Here is a 23,997-nt window from a genome sequence, read left to right as displayed (position 1 = left end):
GTTAGTGAGGCTAAGTGAACGGATGCTGCCTTGTCTGGAAAAAATATAATCAGAAATTTGCTGTTGTTGATATTTCTTTTTAATGAATAAGGAAAATAAAAAAATATCTATTCTATATTTAAATTAAATGTTTTCATTTAACCAGAGTTAATGCATGGAAGCAATAAACTGCCCAGAGACTGTGAGCTATTCATAAATCATATTTATCTCATAGTTCGATCTAATTCATTCGCTAGGTCCAATCTTAGAAACACACAATAGTGTCGATTCTGTCTCTAGCACATCGATCGACCTCTAGCACTCTACGTCAACCGCACATGATGATATTATCACGTTCCGGTATGATCCGCCATAGCCCTCTAATCCTCCTGTTAAAGCGCTTGCCCCTTGTCTTCTTTGCTACCATACCCAGCTTATGCAAAAACACGGCTACCTCGCCGACCCGATGCCAGCAGCGAATCCTCCATCATCCCTAAAACCACTGCCCTGCGCTACCGTAATAAATTACCGCTCGTTTAAGCTCATCATTGTACGGCACTCGGTGCAACACTTTCCCTTGAGGATCGTCCATGCTGGTTCGCCCGCTGTCCCGCTGCCCTACACCACTGTCACGATCGGGGCGGCCACATTTACTGGCCGGGCTCCAGTTCCAGCTACGCTCGCGGTCACCACGGACAGGCCAGTCCAAGCCACCTCCGATACGATCGAGCGAGCGAAACGTCTTCAGTCGGTTCTTGATCGTTCGCACAATCGGAAGTAAAACGTCTTGGATTCCATCTTGCAGTGTCCCGCGAACGTTGCACGATCGGTGGGTCTTTAGTGTGTGTTCTAGTTTTTATTAAAATTTACAGATATCTGTACTTGACTAACAGTGTTGTTCATCACGTTCCATAAAGCGCTAGTAGAATAAGTGTAAAATATGTGCGTTATGTAACAGTGAAATTTATGTTATGGAAATTGTATTATTAAGAGATTCTACAGTGAAATTTGTTGATATTAAGCATAATAAAATTAGGAACATGTGGTGGGTCTTTCTCCATCCATGTGTTATGAAAATACTGTGAAGTGTGATACGACTGGATTGTGTGCCAATGAGGCAAGATTTGGTGTATGTAATGCTATGAAGAATCCAACATAGTGAACCCCATGGAGACTTCTTGCTCCTTGGCACAGTGATTTGCATGCCATAAGTGTGCCACAATACGTGAAACACAGCAAGTCCTTTGCAACATTCGACTCGTGTGCCAGAAGTGCCGAGACTTGGAGACGCTGTTCTTTCTGCATACTGTTTTACTGCAACAAGATGAAAAAAAAACTGTGTGACTATATAAAGAAGCATTATGACATCATCGTGCAAGAAGCAAAGGGCCAATATATGGTCCAGTGCATTATTTTCTTTTTCATTAAATGTTTGCTAAAAGAAAAAAAATAAAACACGAATAAACCGCGTGTAGCCATGAAATATTTTAAAGGTCACATAAAAGCAGCTTTGTTTATGTTTTAAGCCACATAGAATTAAATATTTTTACCAAATTCGAGCTAACTTTATGATCTTCTACTTACTTTTCTTTGTCTTCTTCTTATGCGCGAAAATGGAATACAATAGTTTAGTCGACTCACTATACTCCAAGTGACAGTGATAGTGATAATAATTTAAAATACAGTCATGCCGAAGCCAGTAGAAGAACCGTTCGACCAGTTCCAGCAGTATTACCGAACTCCGAACAATCGGAGTACGGCGCAGAGCTTTCAGCTGTTCCTATGGAATTCAGAAGAAGGAGCCATTTTTGGACGCACGCCGTCTAGTTGGTGTAAGTGATACTTATTTATTACATTTGAACTCTGTTTGCTCAGAACAAAAAACAAAAATTCACAGGATTTCACATTGATATTGATTATGACTATGCTTTGGAGATTTACCAAGTGCTTACTTCCTGCATGTTAAAGGACAATTCTTTATCCAACCTCAATCATTTAAAGCATCACAGTTGACTAAATAATACTTCAAACAATATTTGCACCATTAACACGTGCTGTGCTGTTGCAGGGTTTGACAAAACTTTCCCATATATTGCATACCCTTTCCGGAACGAGAACGTGCCGGAAACATGCGTATGAGTGCGAGAGAACCCATCCCCGCCCATTGATCGCACGGACACGGACACGAAACACTAAAAGAGTTGTCAGCGACCCCATCCGATTCAACCCTTATCAGTGCCAATAATCGAAATAGTGAAAGCATGTTCTAACCGTGCGGCTCACTACAGAATGGTTCGGAAAAGCAGGTCAACCCGCACCTCGAAATGTTCCGTTTTCCACCACCGCAATTGCGCCGTACTGATGGCGGCGCTTGGCCGTTTGTTGTGATCCGGACCGGAATGGGTGTGCATGCAAAATTACTTTCATTTGAATAATGGATGCTGGGCAAAGTAACGGCCGAAGCTTGGGTATTGAATTTTATGCTCCTAAGCGTTAGCGTTCCGGCAGTGAAAGGATCAAGGGTTATGGACCAATGCGTACTTCCTGCTGGTTCGTGTGATACGGAAGCTTACGGAGGCGACTGATGTCTTCGCCCCTTTTGTGCTATTTTCTGCCTTTCAGACAGCATTAGAAAGCGATGGTATTTTTCTTTTAATATCCAAGGAACGACACAACCCGAAAAGGGTTTACGCTGTAATACTTAATATCGTCGTTGTCTATTTCTGCTCGGGCAAAACACGGGTATACATTTAAAGGGATAGTGCAAAAGTGGGTTGTTATCGTGGATCTATCTAGTTGTAGAACATGACTAATTTGTTTATCTTATTATCTGTTTCATAAGCGTTCATTGCTGCTTGATATATTAATCATTCTTCTTCTTCTATTTGGCGTAACGTCCTACGCGGACATGCCGGCCTATACATGCTTTCGAGACTTAATTCATTACCACGCAACCGGATAGCGAATCCTTGCTACGGGGGGACGGTCCATTCTAGGCTTGAACCCATGACGAGCATGTTATTGAGTCGTTCGAGTTGATTACTGTACAACGGAACCGCCCCTTCTTAATCTTAACCATAGAGTGTATAAGTTGCTTTTATGCAATTAAGCCTTAAATTACACCAATTTTGATACAAACGCTTTTGTTAAGCTCTTTGTCTCTCCGGTAATTTATTAAAAAGTTTTCAGGCTTTTTATTTATGTATCCGTTATAGTCTTCATGTTGAAATTTTACGACCATTTCAAGTGAATAAATCACGCTAGTAATAAAACAAAACAAACATCAACAATAACATCATCATTCTGGTTACATTGTAGCTCACTGTAGCTCAACCGAACATACACAAATAAATATTACCCTGTTGCTTGAAAATATAACTAGTAGCGCTCAACTTTCTTGCACCCTAGCCACGTTTAACATCGGAAAACTTCGGTTCAGTTCGGAGAAATATGCTTCCATCTCGTTTCAATCGATAGCTTTTTCATTCACTCGTACACAATTACGAATGAATAACTATAGGACAAACTCATAAAAAAAACATATAATTTATTTTATTTTGAACGCTAGACATTACCAATTTGAGCAACGAAATGATCAAAACCACATGCGTCAGACTTAACAAACATGTTAAACAATTAAACAAACGAAAATCGCAAAGTATGTCAGAAATATGCTATATGTAATTGGTAATGCAACCATCAATGAGTGCAAAATCAATTGAAGCTGGTGTGTAAAAATGAATCCGAAATTAGCCTGGCTTTGGTTGATATCATATTTCTTTTTAAACAACATCATGCTCTAGTTTAATTGCTTTGCTGGGATGAATACACATTATTGTTGTGTTTTTTTTTGTATTTCAAGAATCGGTTTATATTCCCAGTACAAACTAGCTACAGTTATTTTATCACTTTATGTTATCTAAATGTTCTAGTTGAATAATTGTTTTATTAGAATCCTTTATACTTATTCTGTTCCATTCCATGATTCAAATAAGAAACATCTTGATATATTAAAATTAATCTTATTTCGTCCTACAAATCCTACAAGCTATCGTTTTCATATTTACACAGTAACACACTCGCACATACCACCTGCTAAGCGACACTGCCCTATAGTGCGTGTCTCACTTTCGACACGCTAGCGTCTGGGCCCAATACAAACACTTTTATAATTTACTCTCGAACCGAAGAGACGCTCTTCTCGGTCGGTCGCTCTCGGAAGGTGTGTTGATGTCTGGTCTCCGTTACGAGATCAAACATTGTGTTCTGTGATCAGTGGCGATCAGCTAGTTCATTGTTCCATAAAGGGTTCAGTTGGGTTTAGAATAGGGTAGATGCCTTCATTGTGTCCAAATCTGTTCGATTAGGTTTAGCATTGGCCAGCATCGCTTGTAGTGATCGTGATAGTTTTAGGAACTAAGAAAATGTGTTTTAATGTTTCGCTCATGTTGAAAATGCCACAAATTGTGTAAAAAAACGTGACAGTGCAATACGAGTGGGCAATTATTATAGAGCACAATTTCGCCAACAGTTGAACCGCACGCCAAAGGCCCGACGGTGCGTGCGTGCGTTGAAATCGCGAATCGGCAAAATACTTATGCCTTTGCCAAAGGCCACACCGCCAGTGCTCAACACATCGCTACTCATCGACCCCGCCTAGTTAAAGTGTGTCGTGGGCCATGATTCAGGGTTGCGAAGCAAAGAGGGGGGGGGGGGGGCGCCAAGTAACACCCGTCTAAAAGCCGAACCCCGGGAACGCGTTTAAAAATAAGCATAATCGGAGCTTGGCGCGTTTAATTTCTCACCAAAACGATATCAATTGTGTTCTAGTCTTATTGGGGTTTTTTGCTCTATGTTTAGATGAGCGTTACTGGTACGATCATCACCTGCGTGAAGCTGTCCATACCTGTTTAAAGATGCCACTTGAAGCGTTGTGCTGTAAAACGATCGATCATTACCAACGCCTTATCTCGCTCTCGCTCTCTCTCTCTCTTTCTTCTCCTTCAAATACCTTTTCCTTTCGATACCTGTTCGATGTAAATGTTGTTACCTGTGGTGGCTCCTGTGCGATCAGAAAACATCTTGATCTTCCTTCCTGACAATTTTCATGATCAGACTTTTTGGACTGAGAAAACAAAAAATAAAATAGTCCTAAAACCAGAACACTTCAGGGACATCGCTATCCACCCCAGACATGAACGGACGTTTCTACCTTTGCCTCCCGTAAATGCCGCGCCCTTTGTCGCGTTGCCTCAGTCGTTAAGACAAGTCTCCCTTTTCGTGCGGCAAGAATAAATTCATGAACGCGTTTGTGTGTGAGTGTACGCGCGAGTGTGTGCTTAAGGGGTAGGATATGTGTCTGGCGATGTGAATGTGTGTATACAGCTGAGTGCCGCAAACGTGTGGGGAACTGAAATAAAATGTAAATTTAAATTATTGTTCTTCATCAACTCCCCCGGTCCATCACACCACATTATAACCGTCCGTTTATGTCACCTTTCTGCTCTTGGCACGCCAACAAACAACAACGAACCAGTGATCTTCGTCTATGAATGCTACCGTGCGTGCGTCTGAGATCAAAAGTATAATTTTGGACAGTGCCCGCTCAGAAGGGGATGATTATTATAGAATCCGCCCGACTCGCATGTCCTTGCACCACGTTTTTGTGATGCCGGTGACGTACGAAAGCCATCGTTCGAATTAAACCTGTCACTTGTTTGTGGTTATGTGATTCGCTTGTTAAAATGAGTGCATTCTATTGTTCCCCCCTGTGAACTCAAAATTTGGTACAATGTCTAGCCCTCTTGGTACTAGTGATCGCTACAGATTTTTAACCGTCTGACAGCTGTCCTTATTTTTCACCCAACGCGTATTCCCACTTTGACCCCTATCTAATAGTCGTCTATCGTTTCGGTTCGCAGTATTAGCTGTGGCATATAGAGTGTTAGGCTGTGTTTAATATCCGACCATGTCCAAGTCCCGATCGCCGGCTACAACCTCCGTACCGGAGCCCGAGCATGAATCGTTCATGCGTAGGAAACCGGATCCGATTCCGTTCCACCGTTTCCTCTACAACTCCGACAAGGGTACGGTCCTTGGTCGCAACGCAACGTCCTGGGGTAAGTTTCGAGTGGTGCTCAATGGTTAAAAGTATTAAGGACGATTATAAGCCTATAGTTAGCATATCTTTCTAAGTGAATTCGTAATATCGTAATATTCAAAGTCGTTATCGCCCTTAATTTCCAACGCTCTAGCAAGCGGTGCCTTCTTTTGGTGCCTTATCATTAAATTGATCCAACTATGAAATTGAATCCAATTGGAAACGCGATACACACTCCTTGCTGGTAACTCTCAGGTGACACGATTGGCACGATGGTCGGTCGCACGCGCCCAAGCCGACCCAACCGGCCCAAAATACTCGTATACGTCAGTGTTTGGCACTAAACGGTTCCCCAAACACTCGTTACGCGGCCGGCCGTTTCCGTCCAATGTACTCCAATGTCATTAACGACCATTACGGCACCCAATTACCGAGTCGAGCCAACCGACTTGCCGTTTTAGCTTACGATTATTACCTCCGGCAGGGCCGCTTCGACTAGCTCCGGAGCGAGGACGATACCGAATTTGCCGGATCGGATGCGATTCTAACGTTTACAGGAGAGTTTTCGCAAAGATTTTATAACTGCCTTTGTCAATAGACAACAACAATGGGATTTATAGTGCTGTTCGGAATCGAGATCTTATCCCTGGATGCGTTGAATGCGTGAAGTAGAAATGTAAAGACGGCCGCTCGCGCGTGGTGTGGCGATGATCAACATAATGTGAAGTTTATTTAAGCCTATGCATACAGCTGTTTTTATTACAAATAATTTGAGATAGAACTTTTTCGAGTTTACTTGAGAAACTGGCTCTATTGTATCCGCTAGCGATCTGGTTTTCTTAAAGATTATTAATGTTCAGCAGAAACCCTACGGCGAATTCCAAATTAAAGTACATCGATTTCTACAATCAATTGACAAAATAGGAAAGTTTACAGCTAAATCATTGCAAAACATTCGAAATCAAATATGATGAATTTGGAATTCAAACCTATCACGATCACGATAGCATTTTGCAAAACAACAGCCGTTTGCAAGAGAAACCGGTTCGCTATATAGTTATTGTGGCGTGAGGGAAAGAGTCAGACCATAACCAGCATGGATTACATCTAAATAGGGGAAGGTTTTTTCTTCTTCGAAGCTTCTCTCTCTCTCTCCTCTTCCTCTTTCACCTTGATGATGCGCCTTGATGTGTGTGTGTGTGTGTTTGCGCGGATTGACGCGAAACTGTACACAGCGGGAGGCTCAACCGTACTCCTGTTTCTTGGCACAAACCTGTTTTCTTGAAGCTGCGAAACTCTACCTTCTGCACGGGAATCCCCCCACTAATCCTTCATGCCGCCCTGGTTCCCTCTTCAAAATCCTTGCTAACATTAACTGAAGGTAGAAAACAAACCGGTGTTTATGGGACGAGATTTCACGCTAAAGAAACCTGAACATATACGCACACACACACGCACATATACAATGGTCCAAGGGCACTAAGGGGGTTAGTTGTGACGTAAAACTGTTTTCGGTGAGGAAATAAATTAAACCACGATAGACATTTCAGAAAGAGTATTTTTCACCACCAGACGCACCGGTACGCTATGTTTACCTTTAACCCACTCCGTTTGATGGATATGGACGAACAAACGATTGCTTGTTCTAAGTCGGCCACTAGCATTAGCTCATTTGTAACAGAAGATCCAGCAGGTCGGTACCATCCGTCCGGTAAATCCATCAGAGGTTGAGTGAAAACATACCTTAGCGTTTAACTAAGAGATAATTCGGGTTGATGAGATGCGGTTGTAAACGCATCCTTCATTACGATTCTAGAGATCTTTATGGACTGCTCTCGCCGGCCAAACCCATTTATCTTTCATTACACCACCAACATCTATATGAGTATAACTATGAGTGAGAAATTGGATCAATACAGATTGAATGTTCTAAGCGAGTATAAACGATGTGCTAATAAAGCTGCACGCGTGTGAAAAGATGAGATTCAGATCGTTGGAGCTTACCACGCGATTCTATTGGAAAAGCGAGATAAGCTGCTAGTTACTTTAATGGTTAGTGGAGAAACTAAGCTGTTGATGTTGATCTACGCATGGAGTATTTTGAGTATGTTTAACACAATAAATTAAAGCTTAAGATTTTGCTGAAATGCAATGTTTTAACGATTACTGCATGTCCATTCTGAATATAAGAAACTTGCAACATGATTTGCGACATACATAACACCAACAAAAGACGATTCACCAACCATTTCTCCTGAAACGTCTGTGTCTTCTTTCCCTAATCCATTGTGCACTAAGAACAAACGATGCTTATCAAATGCCTTTGTGCAGCATATTTAACACGCGCATTGCATTCTGCAGTTGTTTAAACTTTTAATGGGACCGTCTCAAATTCCGCCCACCGTCAGACGTCAAACAAACACAGTCATCCGACAGTCCGGGAGCATGCATGCAACGGATAAATGTGCTTATCAAAGTAAAACACAGGCGTGCATCAGCAAACAGCAGCAGACTTTACCGAAACGAATATCGGCGCTGGTGCACTATGACCATAGTGACGATCAGAGGGACGTGTTGTGATCACACGCGAAACGCCTCGGCTAAGGTCAGCTCTTCAACAACGTCTGCAGAATATAAGTTTGCAGCGAAAACCTTGAACAATAATGCACCTCAATGTTGCCAACGAACGTGAGTTCTGCCGTTCGAATGAAACACGCGATTCGCGAGGTTGGCCTCTTCTTGCCCCTTCTTTGTAGCAATCGGAAGATACAAAAAGAGAAGATCTTAATATCGCAATAAACGAGATTGCTTCACTAGAGTGTAGTGATAGGCAACGCCAAGAAGTCCCATTGTAAATAATTCGAAGCCATAACGAAACAATGACGATAATCCTTTTCCTTTTTGGGCCCTTGAGCCAGATTAGGTCGTGTCGGTTTTCATTCTTTTTCCGGTCAGAATACACACAAACACACATACAAGACATTGTCATTTGTCAAACGAATGTTGGCCTAGCATGGTGTCTTGTAACTGCCAACGCGCCGCTAGAGCCTTTTTCGGAGCACAGAAAATGTCAATCGTAAATCATAAACCAATCTCCTTCTGTGGCTGCTTTCTTCTACTGCTGCTACTCCAATATCTCGCTAGCCTCACACCAATCCATTTGACCCTCACACCACGCGAGTTTGAGAGGGGCAATCATTCTAGAGGTCACGACCTACTGTCGTATGCATCTTCAACTTAACCCCGTATCTGCCTTCCGGTATGACTCCGGTCTTCAGAGTGACTCGCTGACTCTCCGACCCGTGCTGCAATTATTGTGAAACTCAATCTTGATTAATTAATTCAATTCCAATTCCATCCCTCCTCCTCCCCCCTAGTCGGCGGGTTCGCGAATTGTTCCCCCTCTTGCTGCATGGGGGACGGTAGACAGCGTAACCTCAAAGCGGACCATGTCACGAAACGGCCTGGTTATAGCCACCAGGGTGCGGTACCCTTAAACTACCCCACCAACACGTTCTCACTGATACAGATGCAATCGAAGCGGTAGGGTGGAACCCGAATAGCATGAATGAAGGGGGCACGCGGTTCACATGGCAACCATCTGCGTCCACAACAGATCGGTGTGTGCGTGGCTGGAGCGAAGGGTGGCTAAGAGCGTTGTTTTTGTTTTTAATTTCCCCGCTTCGCTCACTCGGCCATGTTCTTTCCCCCATTTTTCCCGCGAGAACGGTACACCCTGTGTTTGAAATGTGTCAGGAGTTTGTTTGTTTTTCCTACCGTGTTGCTGCTTCTATTGCTTATGTCTGGTGGCGTCTGTAGTGTGGATATTGAAGGTGTGTTAGTCACAGAGGATGGATCAAATCTTACCGGTTGCGGTACAGATGTAGTGGTAAAGCCGGTGACTCAACCTAAAGAACACGCTTTGTATCGTACAAAGGTGTGCGTGTGAGCTTGTGTGAGTGTGCAATGCACGATCACCCGATCTTTTCTCCCCCTTTGGCGAACAGGTGGTGTCCTCCCCTATGCTGGAGATTCATTGGGTGGATCAAAAAGTTTTCAAAGTAACGGGCTTATAATCGAATAATTTATGTCAAAATCAACACTTTCTATGTTAATTATTACGTATGAATAGTGTTTTTAAAGCAATGTTAAACTCCAAAACATTTTTATTCAAAACATGCTTAACACACATTCGTGCACATTCAATCAACAAGTGGTTTGCTGCCTCAGCTATGCCATAAATAAACAAATTGAACCCGAACCATCGACCCCTATTCGAGCGTAACTTCTCCCCGACAGCAGCTGTCAACACATTGGATGGATAATGTTTCCCGGTGTCATGTTATCCAAATCCATCTATCACCATACAGTACCTCCTTGCTTTGGAGCGTGCCAGCAGGATCTCATTGACAGGAAATTGGAAAATGCTTTTCGGCTACATTTCTCGTACTTAGTTTTGCAAAATAAAAAATAATAAAAAAAGATAATAGAATATTCCCTATTTTTGGACATAGGTACACGGGACACTTTCAGCCAAAGGTGGACATGTCACATTTGTTGGGCGGTATTTTTACACCCTTCGGTAACTTCGCGCACCGATGCACCTGTTGTCCCGTTCCCGAAGCGTATTGACATTTTGTTCGATTTTTTGCCATTTCGTCGGTTAACAGCCGTAGTGGAGGAGGCGAATGTCTGGCATAAATTTAGCTTTAAATATCCGTTCGCGAGATTGACGGGAAATGCGAGAAGGCCACTGTGAGTCGTCTCCTGGTAGCTTGGTGTTACGAAATGCTGTACGGCTAGCAAGTTGGATGAGCAAGGAATGTCGAACAGCGCATTCTACTGGTGGGCAGATAGTTGCACCGAAACTAACAATTTGATGTTCGACAGCCACGATATTGAGCTGTTAAAATTACACACGGACTACCCGCGTACCAGACGAAAGTGGCCCGAACCACATTACCGGACCCATCACCTTGTAAAGGCATCGTAATGCTGTCAGCAATATGCTGGTATGGAAGCCTTCGTGTGCCTTTCCCCATTACCTCCACCGGCAAGTGAACGTCTGAACGTGTCTCGCCGCTCGCTGATAGAGTGATCGAGCCGCACCAAGGCTGTCCCCCACACCAGAAGCTGTCAAAGGTGATCCACTAGCTCAATGCAATTCATGTCCCTAACCTCAAAACGGACAAAGCCGTGTTGCTGTTTTTGTGCTGCTGTTATTGTAGCTGTTTGTTGAGCTCAACTATGTATCGTCCGTTACGAATCGTTAGCTACGACACAAAACCGTTCCAAAGAAGTGCCAAATCATGCAAGATGCAGAATGGAAGGATGGTGGATTATGCACATACAACCTTCAAATTTGATAATCATTTGATGTCACATACACTCAAGCTATTCTGATTACTCATCCTTTACTTTTGCTTTTTCTTTACAGCCAAGATCGGCATCTTTTACATCGTCTTCTACAGCGTCCTAGCCGCGCTCGTGGCCGTCTGCATGTGGGTCTTCTTCCAGACGCTGGATCCCCGCATTCCGAAATGGCAAATGGACCAGTCGCTGATCGGTACCAATCCAGGTGAGTGGCATCAATTTCGCCCCCGATAACTTATCCGCGGTTGGTCTGGGTTTTCATTAATGATATTTTTAAAAACGACCCTCTCCGACACTCGACCCGCATCGTTAAGTAGGTTCCACCATCTTGCAAATGGGCAGGCTATAATTAGATAAACGGGTGGTATAATTTTAGCAAAATTTTCATCAATGACAGGTCAAACCCACGATCGAACCAGGGGCGCTGAGGTCGGGCTAGATCGGAGGATCGGGCCTGCAGTAGCTACTCGTGCTTCCAATTGGATGTACCGCTCCATTACGGCGGCACGCACGGTACTCGATTGCCGTCGGCTACCGTCATGGTTGAACGCTTTTCCAAACGAGAAAACCTGTATCGAGGTCAACGTTTGACATTGTGGTGTGCGCTACCGATCGGTCGGCTTTCGGTGGAGGTGGAGCGAAGAGTTTGCAACGAACGCCGCCGTAACGAGCTGAAGAAAAATGATCTAGAACGATGTGTGCGATTTGCTTGCTGAGGGGAGTTGCCTTTTTCCTGTCTCATGCAAATCAATCATTGTTGCAAAGGTTTTGGACATTTGGAAACGGATCAATCAATCAAAGGGCCATAAACGCGGCGGCAAATTGGTGTTTACTTGTTGCTGTCCGGTAATTTGTTTGCAAAACGGTTCGAGCATAATTTAGACGGATGTAAGACGATCGAGATACATACATTGCCGAGATACATGATCTAAAGCGCATTTTTAATTAACCCGAAACAAATTCTGTGCGATCAATATTTGCATATGCAAAATCTCTAGTCCATCAATCCAACGAGTGCGCACGCATCGCACCTATGATTAGGATCGAGAATATATTTCATGCTCCCACAGAGAGCCTCAACCTCGCCACAAAACTGATTCGTGTTCAATGTGATCTGAATGAATTCTTCTATATTATCTGCCATTGAAGCTTCGGAACCGTGTCCATCCAGCATCCGGATAGCGAGCGGGTGGGACAGGGTGCTGGTGAACAGATCGAGGGCACATTCAATTGCCGAGTTGCATAATGGCAGGAAGCGGACGATCAAATTATTTCACATCGTAATAAGCCGCCAGACCGGGCGGACAACCCTGAAATGTGATATTCGCGGTTGCTCGATCGCGCAAAGTGTGAGTGCCGGTGATGATGTACTCTCAAAGTGATGTTTTGAGGTTAGAAGGAGAAAATGGTGAATCCCCGAGCCCCGGGAGAACGTTTCTTTCTAGCCATGCGTTGAGGATGGATAAAGATAGTTGACAGAGACTACACATGTATGAAATTCAATGCTTGTTGCAATTATATGCAATAAAACAACTACATGAGATGCTGTGAAACGATTCATTGTTCGGAGTGGTAACACTAGCAGTACGGTTGTAGCGAGTTTTTATCACAATAATATCCCTTCGGTTGAGCCACAATTGTGGTCACGACTCTCGAGGGCCAATTTCATGGCAATCCGTCAAATTTGTTTAACAAATGAGCTTGTAATGGTCAAACAAACTGTTCGGCCAACAATTTTCTGTCATAATTTGTTGCAAATAGTAGGTTGGTGTATGGCTAGTAATGAATATTCAAGTGGCAATTATAACTCATAAAGCTCTTTTTTTCGCAATGAACCGAAATGAGACCGAATTTGAAAAATTGCATTTTCTGTTTCTCCAAAACCCTTTTTTTTAGGAAATCATACGTGAGTGATAAAAACTTTCCTCATAATAAATGTAAAATCAATTCCGGTCTTCATTTTCTCACTCAACTTTATCAGCGATGAACATTCAGATCCCTTTTTCCGTTTGACAACCATTCTTCGACTCAATCAAACATGATTTCCAAAACTTTCTGCAAAAATGTTTCTTTGCACCTTTTTTCGCCCGTCTTCGTGTGAAGACATTGTTATTTCTTACATCATACCCCAGGACCGATACGAACACGATCCGATTCAAAAGGATTTCCTTATCAACAAAGGAACAGGAACGTCGCAGCATAAATTTACATTTGACTTTGATTCCGTATGCACAAAGCAGCATGTAGCGTCCTTTTTCCACCCGATTTCGAAAAAAAAGTACGATTACCAGTTAGCAGTGGGCAAGCGTTCCCGCTAACGAAGCCAGAGAGGCACACGAGAAAAGCCCGGGAAAAAACTGCCCCGGAACTAAGCAAATTGATATGAAATCGCACGATTGAGCCATCGACACCCCCAACTTGGACTGGCAAATGGAATTGGCGAAACGAAGTGCATCTGATCCTTTTGCCCATTCGATGTATGATTTTCCTTTGCTGATTGAATTTCCCCGTGGGTGCTATCGGGTGACAAATACTGTGTGGTTGGAGCAACGGCTCCACTGCTCCATGGAAAAGATTTTATCAAAAAGAAAGGCTCGTAAAAGGAAATGTGCATCATTTTTTGGAGCTCAGGAAATGCGTGTGCAATGATTTCCTTTGTCCTCTTCCCCCTCACTCCCATTTACTCGCACAGGTGGTGATGAACCGTGGGTGCGTAGGCCAATTTTCTTAGCGACACAGCATCCCTAAACGAAACGGCCTAGCACAACACAAAGAAAGGGAAATTAACCTACTTTCGCTACCGACAATCTCGCATCGTGCAGCGAAAACCCCGGCTGCTGCTGCTACTCCCTCCTGCAGTAGGGCGGCGCGCTCCTGCGCAAAGAATTTCCTCCATCAAATTTTCCTACTCCGCGTAGCACGTACTGCAGAACAGCCTGCGTAGTACGCAAACAGGACGCAACAGCACGGGAGGCTTGGCAGAGTAACAACAACAAAGAACGCACGTCCTTCTCACGCACGGCTCTTTGATGATGTTCTACTCGGCTGCTGGAAGCAAATCCCGTACCGAACCGAATGCTCGGCGGCCACATAAACGACTAGCCAGCCCCCGCACACAGGACATGCCGCTCTCGCTACGCGTGGGGTACTTTTTGCCCGGGACCGAGCTAGCGTCCGATTCGCCATAAATTGTGCATGGTAATTCTGTTCGCATAATCGACCCTTTGGAGACTGTGGTTCATTTCCGGAGGGGATTGGTAGGGGCACGCAAAAAAAAGCACGGACGACATTATTAAAGGGCGATACCATGTACCGTGAAACGAAGTTGGTGGCTGGGTTGGAGCGACTTTATACGATTAAATGTTAGATTTAGCCTGTTAGATTTACTCCTGCTTACTGTACGGCTATGCCGCTGTTTCTCTTCTTCTTGCCATGCTTCACAGGATTGGGCTTCCGTCCGCTACCGTCGGAGGATAACGTCGAGAGCACGCTGATCTGGTACAAGGGCACGGACGAGAAGAACTACAAGATGTGGACGGACGCGTTGGACGATTTTCTGCAAGGTAAGAATCACGGTGACAGGTACCGGTGTTATTTTTCACCAGCACCAGCAGCGATCACGAGAGACGACGGTTTGGGAAGCTATACACTCGCATGGTATTTCGCTGCAGAAAAACACAGCGTACTAATTAATAAAATAATGGACCAATGGAGCGGTGCCAGCTGTTTCGTTCGCGGCACATCCCTGCAAACACTGGGAGCACTGAAGCAGTGCGGCAGTGTTTCTATTTTTGTATTGTTTATGACATTTACACCCCGATCGAGTTGAGAGTGTCCACTACCGTTGTACTGAACCACGGTAGTGAGTTTTGCTGCTTGCGGCTCGAAAATATGAGACCGCAGCAGCACCGATTTCTGGGCACTGCTACCGAGAAGCTAAACATTACAAAAAATACATAACAACCAACCAATTCCGTGCTTCTCACATGATGATCGCAATGGAGCGATATTTTATGCATGGTTTCATCCTTTTTTTTACACTTTCGGTACTTTTAATTCAGCTTCCCTCCCGGACGCTACTTGACACATCACGAGGTCTGTGCGTTTCAATATTTGCTCCTCAATTAATGGGGAAAGGACGTCACAATCTCGTGTGCTTGGGTTGGGATTGGCTTTGGGATTTGAAATGTTATATTTAGACTTTTTGTTCCCAGCCCCCGGTCCTAAGCAAACATGTGATTTTAGTGTGTTTTTCGCCAGAATGCAACGGTTGAATGACACCTGGGACTGGGGCATCGTTAGCTCTCCATTAACAATAAGGGAAGAGTTTAGTATCCAACTCTAATGTTCCAAACACATATTGGCACAATCTTCTCTATCACTATTGGGCAGATTACCGAACTCCCGGACAGGTATCGGGCCGTGGTCAGAACATCTACAACTGCGACTACAACCAGCCTCCGCCGAAGGGTATGGTGTGCGACGTGGACATTAAGCAGTACGGACCGTGCACGCTGGAGAACCACTACAACTACCACAAGAGCGCACCGTGCATATTCCTGAAGCTGAACAAAATCTATGGCTGGGTGCCAGAGTTCTACAACGAGTCGAGCAGCCTGCCCTCGAACATGCCAACCGATCTGAAAGATTACATCAAGGAGAAGGAACAGAAGGAACTGCACACGGTAAGGCCGATATCGAGTCAATTCAGAAGTGTCGAGTCTTTCCATCCGTGTACTGATACCGGTTTCATTCCAGATGAACACTGTGTGGGTTTCGTGCGAGGGTGAAAACGCAGCCGACATTGAGAACGTGGGCCAGATCCAGTACTATCCGCGGCGCGGATTCCCCGGCTACTACTACCCGTACGAGAACTCGGAGGGTTATCTGAGCCCGCTGGTTGCGGTGCACTTCGAGCGGCCTGTTCGTAAGTATCGGATTGCCAACCAAAGGCTCTCTGACAAAGACGTTACTAACTGACGTGCTCATTGTAGGTGGAATCATCATCAACATTGAGTGCAAAGCTTGGGCCCACAACATCAAGCACGACAGACACGAACGGATGGGAACGGTCCACTTCGAGCTGATGATTGACTAAATCGATCTCGCAGCTTCCACGTAATGGGTCCTGGTAGTGGCGCAATGCGATCGTGCGCCTGTCCCATTCTGTCTGGTGATCGGTACTACCCGGTGCAGTTGATCGCGTGGTGTGCCGAAAGATCCAGAAGACTACCTACAAAACCAAGCTACACCGTGCCAGCAGCAGCAGCGGCTATAAGCGGCGCCTAGAATCTCGTTTGTTTTGCATCGTGGATGCTGGCTCCGTTCGATACACCCTCACCATCACGAACCATCTCTCTTCCACGATATACTGCGATGCAAAGCGTGTTTGCATACGGGAGGAAGCCTGCGGGCAGTATTTTTATCAATCGTTATCATGCAACTACTTTTTATATAGATCGTTATGGAATTTGTGCTGCTACTACGTGTTTTTTTGTTCGTTTTACCACCTATCAAAACAGCTCCCGCGGGAGCGGTTAGTGTTTTTAGAAACATAATCTCTTTGTCGTCACGTTTGAGCTTTCACATCCTAAAAGAATCTCTATTTCTTCGTACGCTTGAATGAAGCTTGCACGAATCTCGTTATCTACAGGTTGTTCAATCATCAACAGCTTCAGCATACCGCTCTTGAAGATCTCCGCGATCGTAATACCAGGAAAGGTATTCAGGTTAGGTTTTTAATGCGAGAGTAACCATGTAAAGGGTAATTTCAAGGAGAACGGCTCTTGTACATCTGTAAATAAATCGTCGTCGCGGTGTCAAGATCACGCACAGTGCGAATGGCTTGCTTCATCTTAAAATGATGCTGGAACAATTGAATATGCACGGAAGCGAAAGACGAGTACGTTACTCCACACTAGCATCCGCTACGTCACACGTATTTATCCACCCCGTTAATTTTTGTACTACTGCCAGCTGAGCAATACGATGCGACTAAAAATATCCAACCCACTATTCATAACCGCCGAAGAACGAACGAATTTCATCGTTTAGTCATGTTTTGGTGAGTGATCATTTTTTCTCCCGTCGCCATTGATCTGTTCGTTTTAGTATTACTGTACTCGGGTAGAGCAGGGTTATGACAGAGAACAGAGAGATAGAGAGAGAGAGAGCGAGTGCCACACAACAATATCCCACCTCAATAGATAGCCGAATCAAACGCACAAATTCATTTCTTTTCTATCTGCTTTAAAAAACGCACAAAACTGTCAAAAGTCAAATCACATGATCACATGGGAACAAATCTTTGTAGAATAGTAATAAGGAGGGAGCTATTATAGTAAATAATGGAACAACATCAATCGTTCAAAACACGCTACAGTAGATCAAATCTAATGGACAGTCTGAAGATGTCTTGGAACCAATTATTACACCACCAGCAGTACACTGCGAATTCACTAATTGAACGTTGATTCGATGCCAACACGTAAAGCGCATGCTTATTAGTTAAACTGTTTTCAACAAGAAGAAGTTGTATGCCAATTATCGAACATACAACTAATAAGCATACCGACTAGAAAGCGTTCAATTATTTGAATTCCGATCGTATATCTCAAGAAGAAAAAAACGGAAATCGTAAACGTAGCAATAGCTCATCTTTTGGATGTCTTTTACCCAGTATTCTTTACTGTATAACTCAAGTGCCAATAGTAGTTTTTCGTAGACAGATGTTAGCTATCTTTGGAACCACTCTACAAAATCCGTTGCATTCGTTCAACTGCAAAAGCTACAGAACACCAACGCCAAGCGAGGAGTTTCTATTTTTACCCGCTAGATGGCGCTGTCATCTCGAACCAAAAGCTCCGACAGGGCTCGACAACCTCAACATCAGGGATGGAAAAAAGTGAATCGTCAAGATTATCAACAGTTAGTTGCACCTTTGTTTTTGAAGCATTACTAAACGTATGTTTTAGTTGATTTGAATGTGTGCTATGTGCTCGGAGATAATACAGAGCAAATATGCATTTGATCTATGTCCTTGCTTCTTCCCAAACAGCAAACAAATCAGAACGTCGCGCTCGAACGGTTTGCCCCTTTGTAGAATAGTTGTACAGGTTAGTTCCCTCGGTGTGTCCCTCCCTTTTTAATGTATCTCGCACAGCACGCTTGACCGTGTGCGTGTGCACGCGTGTGTATTTAGTGTTGCACTAGCAGAAGGTTGTTTTCGATTTTGTCACTAAAACACTCAAATTATTATTGCATAAATTATTCTTCCCCACAAGAGTCGTAGAACCATTTCGTCCAAGGAATCTAAATTCCGCTCTAATTTTACTATTGTTTGTTTCAACATTAAAAAATTACCTACCGATAATATATCAATCAACCTACCAATCAAACCCCCCTCCCTCTTCCCCTCCCAACATCATGTAATGAATCTCGATTGCAAAAAGCATCGAAACAGACATCTAAAAGACAGTAGCAAAGGTAAATGCAGGAAGGCAGAAGCATTACCGAAGATAGGTAGACATTTATTTAGCTTTTCTTCATCTAAAATTTAATCTCTTCACCCACCAAACGTGTTGTTGGAGGAAAAAATAAACTCAAACCCACAAAAAGGGTTGAGCGACAAATCGGTATAGCATACAGTCGCCGTTCAGTAGTTCTGGTATCTTTCATCGTGCTCCGTACGGCGAGGAACGGTGTAGAGATCGATGCGGCACGGACAGCAAACAGCTCTGGTGGGATGCAAACACCGCCTCATGTACCGAGCCAGCGGCCATCCTTTTGCGCTTTTCGCAGCATTGCTATAGATTGTGCTATAATTGCAAAGAAAACAAAGTCAGCAAACTGTAAGAAGAACCTGTGTATCTGTAATACCAATCGATCCGAATAAAGATTACAAAATGGAAAGGCCATATCGCGCTGTGTGGATTTGTGTGTTTGAGTGTACAATATTGGGTTAGAAAAACGGGGGGGGGGGGGGGGGCTGTGGGAGGGAATGGGCTGTCGTCGTCTCGAGCTTCGAAGGCGCCACAGGGTGAGTGCGTGTTGCGTCGGTCGTGTGTGATGAGCCTTCTATAAAGTAATTCCCATTTAAACACTTGTGGCAAATGGGTATCATCATCATCGGAAGCAATTATCACCCCGATTATCATTGACGAGTCGCGCAAGTACGCAAGTTGAGTGTCGCTTGCTGCATTGAACTAGTTGCTAAAGTGATAACAGGTTCTAACTTTTATTATGCTTCCCAGCAGGAGATGTCACTTATAGACAGAACTTTTAAAATGTATGTGGTTTTACACTTATGTAGAAAATATGCTAGTAAAAACTGTACAAATGAACAAAAACACCACAAAGGGAGATGGTCGCTGCTCGAAGCGATAATTAATATCGAACATCAGCACAGCTTGATGTGACATTCGACTGGCAATCGATCTTCCACAACATGCCCCTGACGAAGCACTAACAGCAGTTAAACACATCCTGCTGGTCTTCGAAAAACAACGCAATTGTTTTCCATTTGATAAGCGCCACAACGCTGCAGGACATTTGCTCCAGCCACCGTTGGAAGTTCACCGCTTGTAGAACTGCATTTTGAATACCCTTGACCTCACTTTATAGCCGATCTTTATCGGTTTCATGATAATAAACATGTTACACAACCCAAGGAAATAAAACGACAATAAGCGACCGCGGCAGACCACGCTTCTGGCAGGAGAATGCATTAGAAGAAATTAAATGAAATTTCCATTTATGCACTGGCGCCGGGAAGTACTGGCTTGTGTGTTCGCTTTCCAACTGTGCATTCGGTGGTATAAATTATTATATCAACTTTGCCGGTCGGACGGTACCGAGCCCGGTCGCGATTACTGTTCCAGCTCTTACGTAACTCGAGTCGAGTTGATGGACGAGTCTGTTGTTTATCCTTTATTCTTCGCGCGTAGAACCGTATCGTTGCGCAGGCGGTCGATCAGAGTCACACAAGTGTTGATTATGTCGTTTGAATCATAAAAAGTACACCCCACACACCTTGCCGCAATGCATGAAAATATCGAACCAGACACAGGCAACGTCGACGTCATCAATGTCGATGATAAGATGGATGATTGTGTGATATTCATTACTCGACAAAGTTGGACTGCAATTCTGGAAGTTGATTCTGCATTATTCGCCCGAAAAAGACAACATCTCATTGACATTCCATCAACATGATGTATAAGATGTATCGGAAAGTATCAATCAAATCAATTGGGATGAAAGCGTTGCAGCACGCAACCCTGGACCAACCCGAGGTGAATCCGTAATCTCTGATGGACACTGCGCCAAAAATCGAGGCAAGACCTTGCGGAACGAACGTCCACCCCAGATTAGATAATGCTTTATCGGCGCTCTGAACTTTGCTGGAATTCGTACACATTCGATCGGCTTTCGTCGCCATATTGTAGTGGGTATTCAACTTCTCCGAAATACGTTAAATGATCTTTGCAAGCACGTGCTTCATGGTCAATGAATCATTATGTTTTTCACAAATGCTTAGTTGCGCATTAAAAGGTCCAAATCTGGAGCACGGTACACATTCTTCGGGTTGACTGACTTGACAATAAACAAACTAGTTAACAGCTTGTGTCGAAGATATTTAGCCTTCTGCATTTAGCATTGCCTTTGGCTGGTTGAAACGCATTATCGACAAATCAAACAATAACATGCGTGTGTCTAATTAATTAGTTGTTGAGCCCTTTAGAAGAACGGCATTCGATGACAGTGGACTTTCAGGATCGATATGTTCAACAATAATGATGTTTCAATAAAGATCTGATGTGAGCGAAAATTCGAAGATTCACTTGCGTCCAAAACGTTCCAGAATTTCACCAAAAAGTTACAATGGCCATTGACTTTTGTGTGACTCTGCCATGCTTTCGAACTGATTTTCAATTAGGATATCCTATCAAAATATCATCATGCGTGTCAACATATGGCAGATGTTTTGTATTCCCATTCCCTGCCAAATACGCCATGAATACGCAAAAGGCTCGTCTTAATGAAGATTCCAAAAAATCATGTCACGACAATTTACATCCTGCGTTGACCACTGTCACGTTGCCTTCGAACGTATGTATTAATTGAGTTATGTCGGCTCGATAGGGAGAGACCTGTTGTTCTAGAATGAAAGTTGAATGTCATTACAAATTATTCGTATCAAAAATTGTCCCTCACAATCGTGATGTAGGTGATGTTAACATCCAAAAAATATCATTACCCTCCCAACACATTCACCGATTCCACGGCAAAGGGCACTCATTCGGGGTAGCGTGGCAACATGGTGAGTGTGTCGATATGTCAACTCACCGGTGAGAAGCGGGGTAAATTTACGACTGTGAACGGATGGAGATGGTCGGGGCCGGTAATACGAACCTGGTACAATCCGGTTATATCCCATTCATGCTTGTCCGCATGCGTGCTTCATTAAGCCGATCTCGAGGTGTTGTGTGCGGTGCGTGTCCGGTTTAGCCGTTGGCAGAGCTGAAGACTTACTACTGCGCTCATGAGTAGCGTGGCACTAGTATGTAAAGCAGATTACTTCCAATGTACAAATCAGATGCTTGCGATATTTAAAGACAATGTAACCGACTCTAACACATACAACATTCACAAGCTTTGGTCATTTCCTTGACCAATATCGTTCGCTCGTATCATAAACAAGCCGTGGTGTACGATCCCTGTCTTGCAAGTTTAATTACCCTCCGAGTAGTAATTCGCTCGAGCTCTGGTTTTGATGTCTACTACGCCCACGCGATGACGGAAATATGGGACTCAAGGATGGTGAACCTGGAGAGCGATGAGAGCTAAAATAAACTCAACGGCCAATTTTTTAAACATTACCGCTACGAAGATGTACTACTGTCAAATTGTTTGGCAGTCGTTTTAATGTATGCGAACCGAACAGATGGTGACGAAGCAAATCGCAAGTTGATGGACATTCTAGACCTCGGTACTAAAAATACAACCCACCATTTGCCACTTCCATCATACATCGTATTGCGATATCAGCCGCCTCACTTCGAGCGTAATCTTTTCGCATCTTACACCCTCAGACATTGAAGACGTCGATAATTACATCCAATATAGGCACACCCGATCAACCGAACCCTCCAACGTAACAAGCCTCCATCTGCACTGACGCGATGCAGCGAGAGTTCCCACCGGTAGCCTTTGGATGTGCCCGGCTCAAACTGAACGAAACTAGTTCCGCCCGACGCGAGTGAGTCCACATCAACAGGTAAGCCCCAAGGTGCCCGGGCAGCGTTCATCACCGATGCTCACGGTGTCTTCTCATGCATGGTTCAACATTTTGAGGGCTAAGTTGGTTGACGATATCAACAACCAACAGCCGAATCAAAACAATGCCCGGGCTGCTCCACATAAGAAGACATGGTGCAGTTTCAGTAAAACAGGTTTTCGGTGGGGAGCGCGATGGTCGAACAAAAAACAACACGCAACACGATCCATTTCGGGTCGGTTTTTCTGGGAAACGATTTAACCCTGACCAACAACGTGCACCACGACCATGAAGGCCGCCAATTTTTGGAGCCCTTTATTATAGGGCTTTTAGGGTGGAAAGGGCCGGAGAAGGGGAAAGGAAGACAAGAAGGTTGCATAAAGCTGGTAAAGGTGTTGAACCGGTGGGGGTTGAAATTTGTTTTGGAAATGGTAGAAGCCCTTTTTTAAATGACGGCTCTCGGACGATCGACATCGTGCGTTGATCGTACAGTAGACTACGAAAACATGTTTGACCTGAAGCAAACCCCTAAGACTTGAAAAAGTCTCAAACTGAATGACATGAATGAAATCTTCCTAATTCAACTCGATGTAAAATAATATTCGAAGTGAAATTTTGATGCGTCTTCTGCGACCAGATAAGACTCTCTCAAGCTTGAACTTACCACCGAAACCGATGGATCGTCCAGAAATAGGCTTACGACACGTTTTGTACAAAATGTTCGTGCAGATAAAAGAATACATCGATTTCCGCACAGAAAAGGCTTGTGTAAAATTTTCTCTACTTTTTTTTGTTGTCTATGATTTTGCCGCAGTTGCCGTTATCAGTAAACCGTTCGAAACGTTGCTATCAAACCTGTTCCATTAAACACTCAATCAGTGACGTCACTGCCCAACACTGCAGGCATCTTTTGCGTGCCGTACTGTGCCGGTTTCGACTTTATCAAACGATTAAGTCGCGTTGCGTGTGCAGAGCGGGAGAGTTCTTTTTCATTAAAGGGGTTTTCATCCGTGATTAAGAAGCACCGTTCGATAGGAGTTGAATACAATAAGGAAACTGCTAAATGTAAATGAGAGCAAATTGTAATTTTTTTCTTGAAGAAGGCTTTTGAATTGTTACCTTTTTTGGCCAACACTATCCTACTCTCAGTACGACAAAAGCACTAATTTAATTCAATACAACCCTGCACAACCCAGCACATCATACCCTGCAATACGGTCTCTCTCTCTCTGTCTCTCGCTCACATCGAGCGCTCCGATAGTGAATC

At 43.9% G+C, this 23,997-nt stretch overlaps 1 protein-coding gene across 5 annotated transcripts; it reads left to right on the top strand.

Annotated features, from left to right (window-relative positions):
- Positions 1–651: 651 nt before the first annotated feature.
- Positions 652–19,368, top strand: LOC120900880 (sodium/potassium-transporting ATPase subunit beta-2-like). Of its 5 annotated transcripts, none has more exons than XM_040308451.1 (7): positions 652–821; positions 1,607–1,811; positions 11,517–11,657; positions 14,896–15,015; positions 15,845–16,137; positions 16,211–16,379; positions 16,447–19,368. In XM_040308451.1, the coding sequence occupies exons 2-7, from the start codon at positions 1,667–1,669 to the stop codon at positions 16,548–16,550; spliced, it is 972 nt and encodes a 323-aa protein (XP_040164385.1). In that variant the 5' UTR covers positions 652–821; positions 1,607–1,666; the 3' UTR covers positions 16,551–19,368. The 5 variants fall into 5 exon arrangements, with proteins under 5 accessions (XP_040164385.1, XP_040164384.1, XP_040164383.1 ...); XM_040308450.1 differs by having other exon boundaries at positions 653–808; positions 1,612–1,811; XM_040308449.1 differs by having other exon boundaries at positions 653–808.
- The last annotated feature ends 4,629 nt before the right edge of the window (positions 19,369–23,997 follow it).

The sequence above is a fragment of the Anopheles arabiensis genome, chromosome 3, assembly GCF_016920715.1.
Source record: "Anopheles arabiensis isolate DONGOLA chromosome 3, AaraD3, whole genome shotgun sequence".
NCBI lineage: Eukaryota > Metazoa > Arthropoda > Insecta > Diptera > Culicidae > Anopheles > Anopheles arabiensis.
Note: the sequence above shows the minus strand (reverse complement) of the source record. Positions and strands in the feature narration are given on the sequence as shown.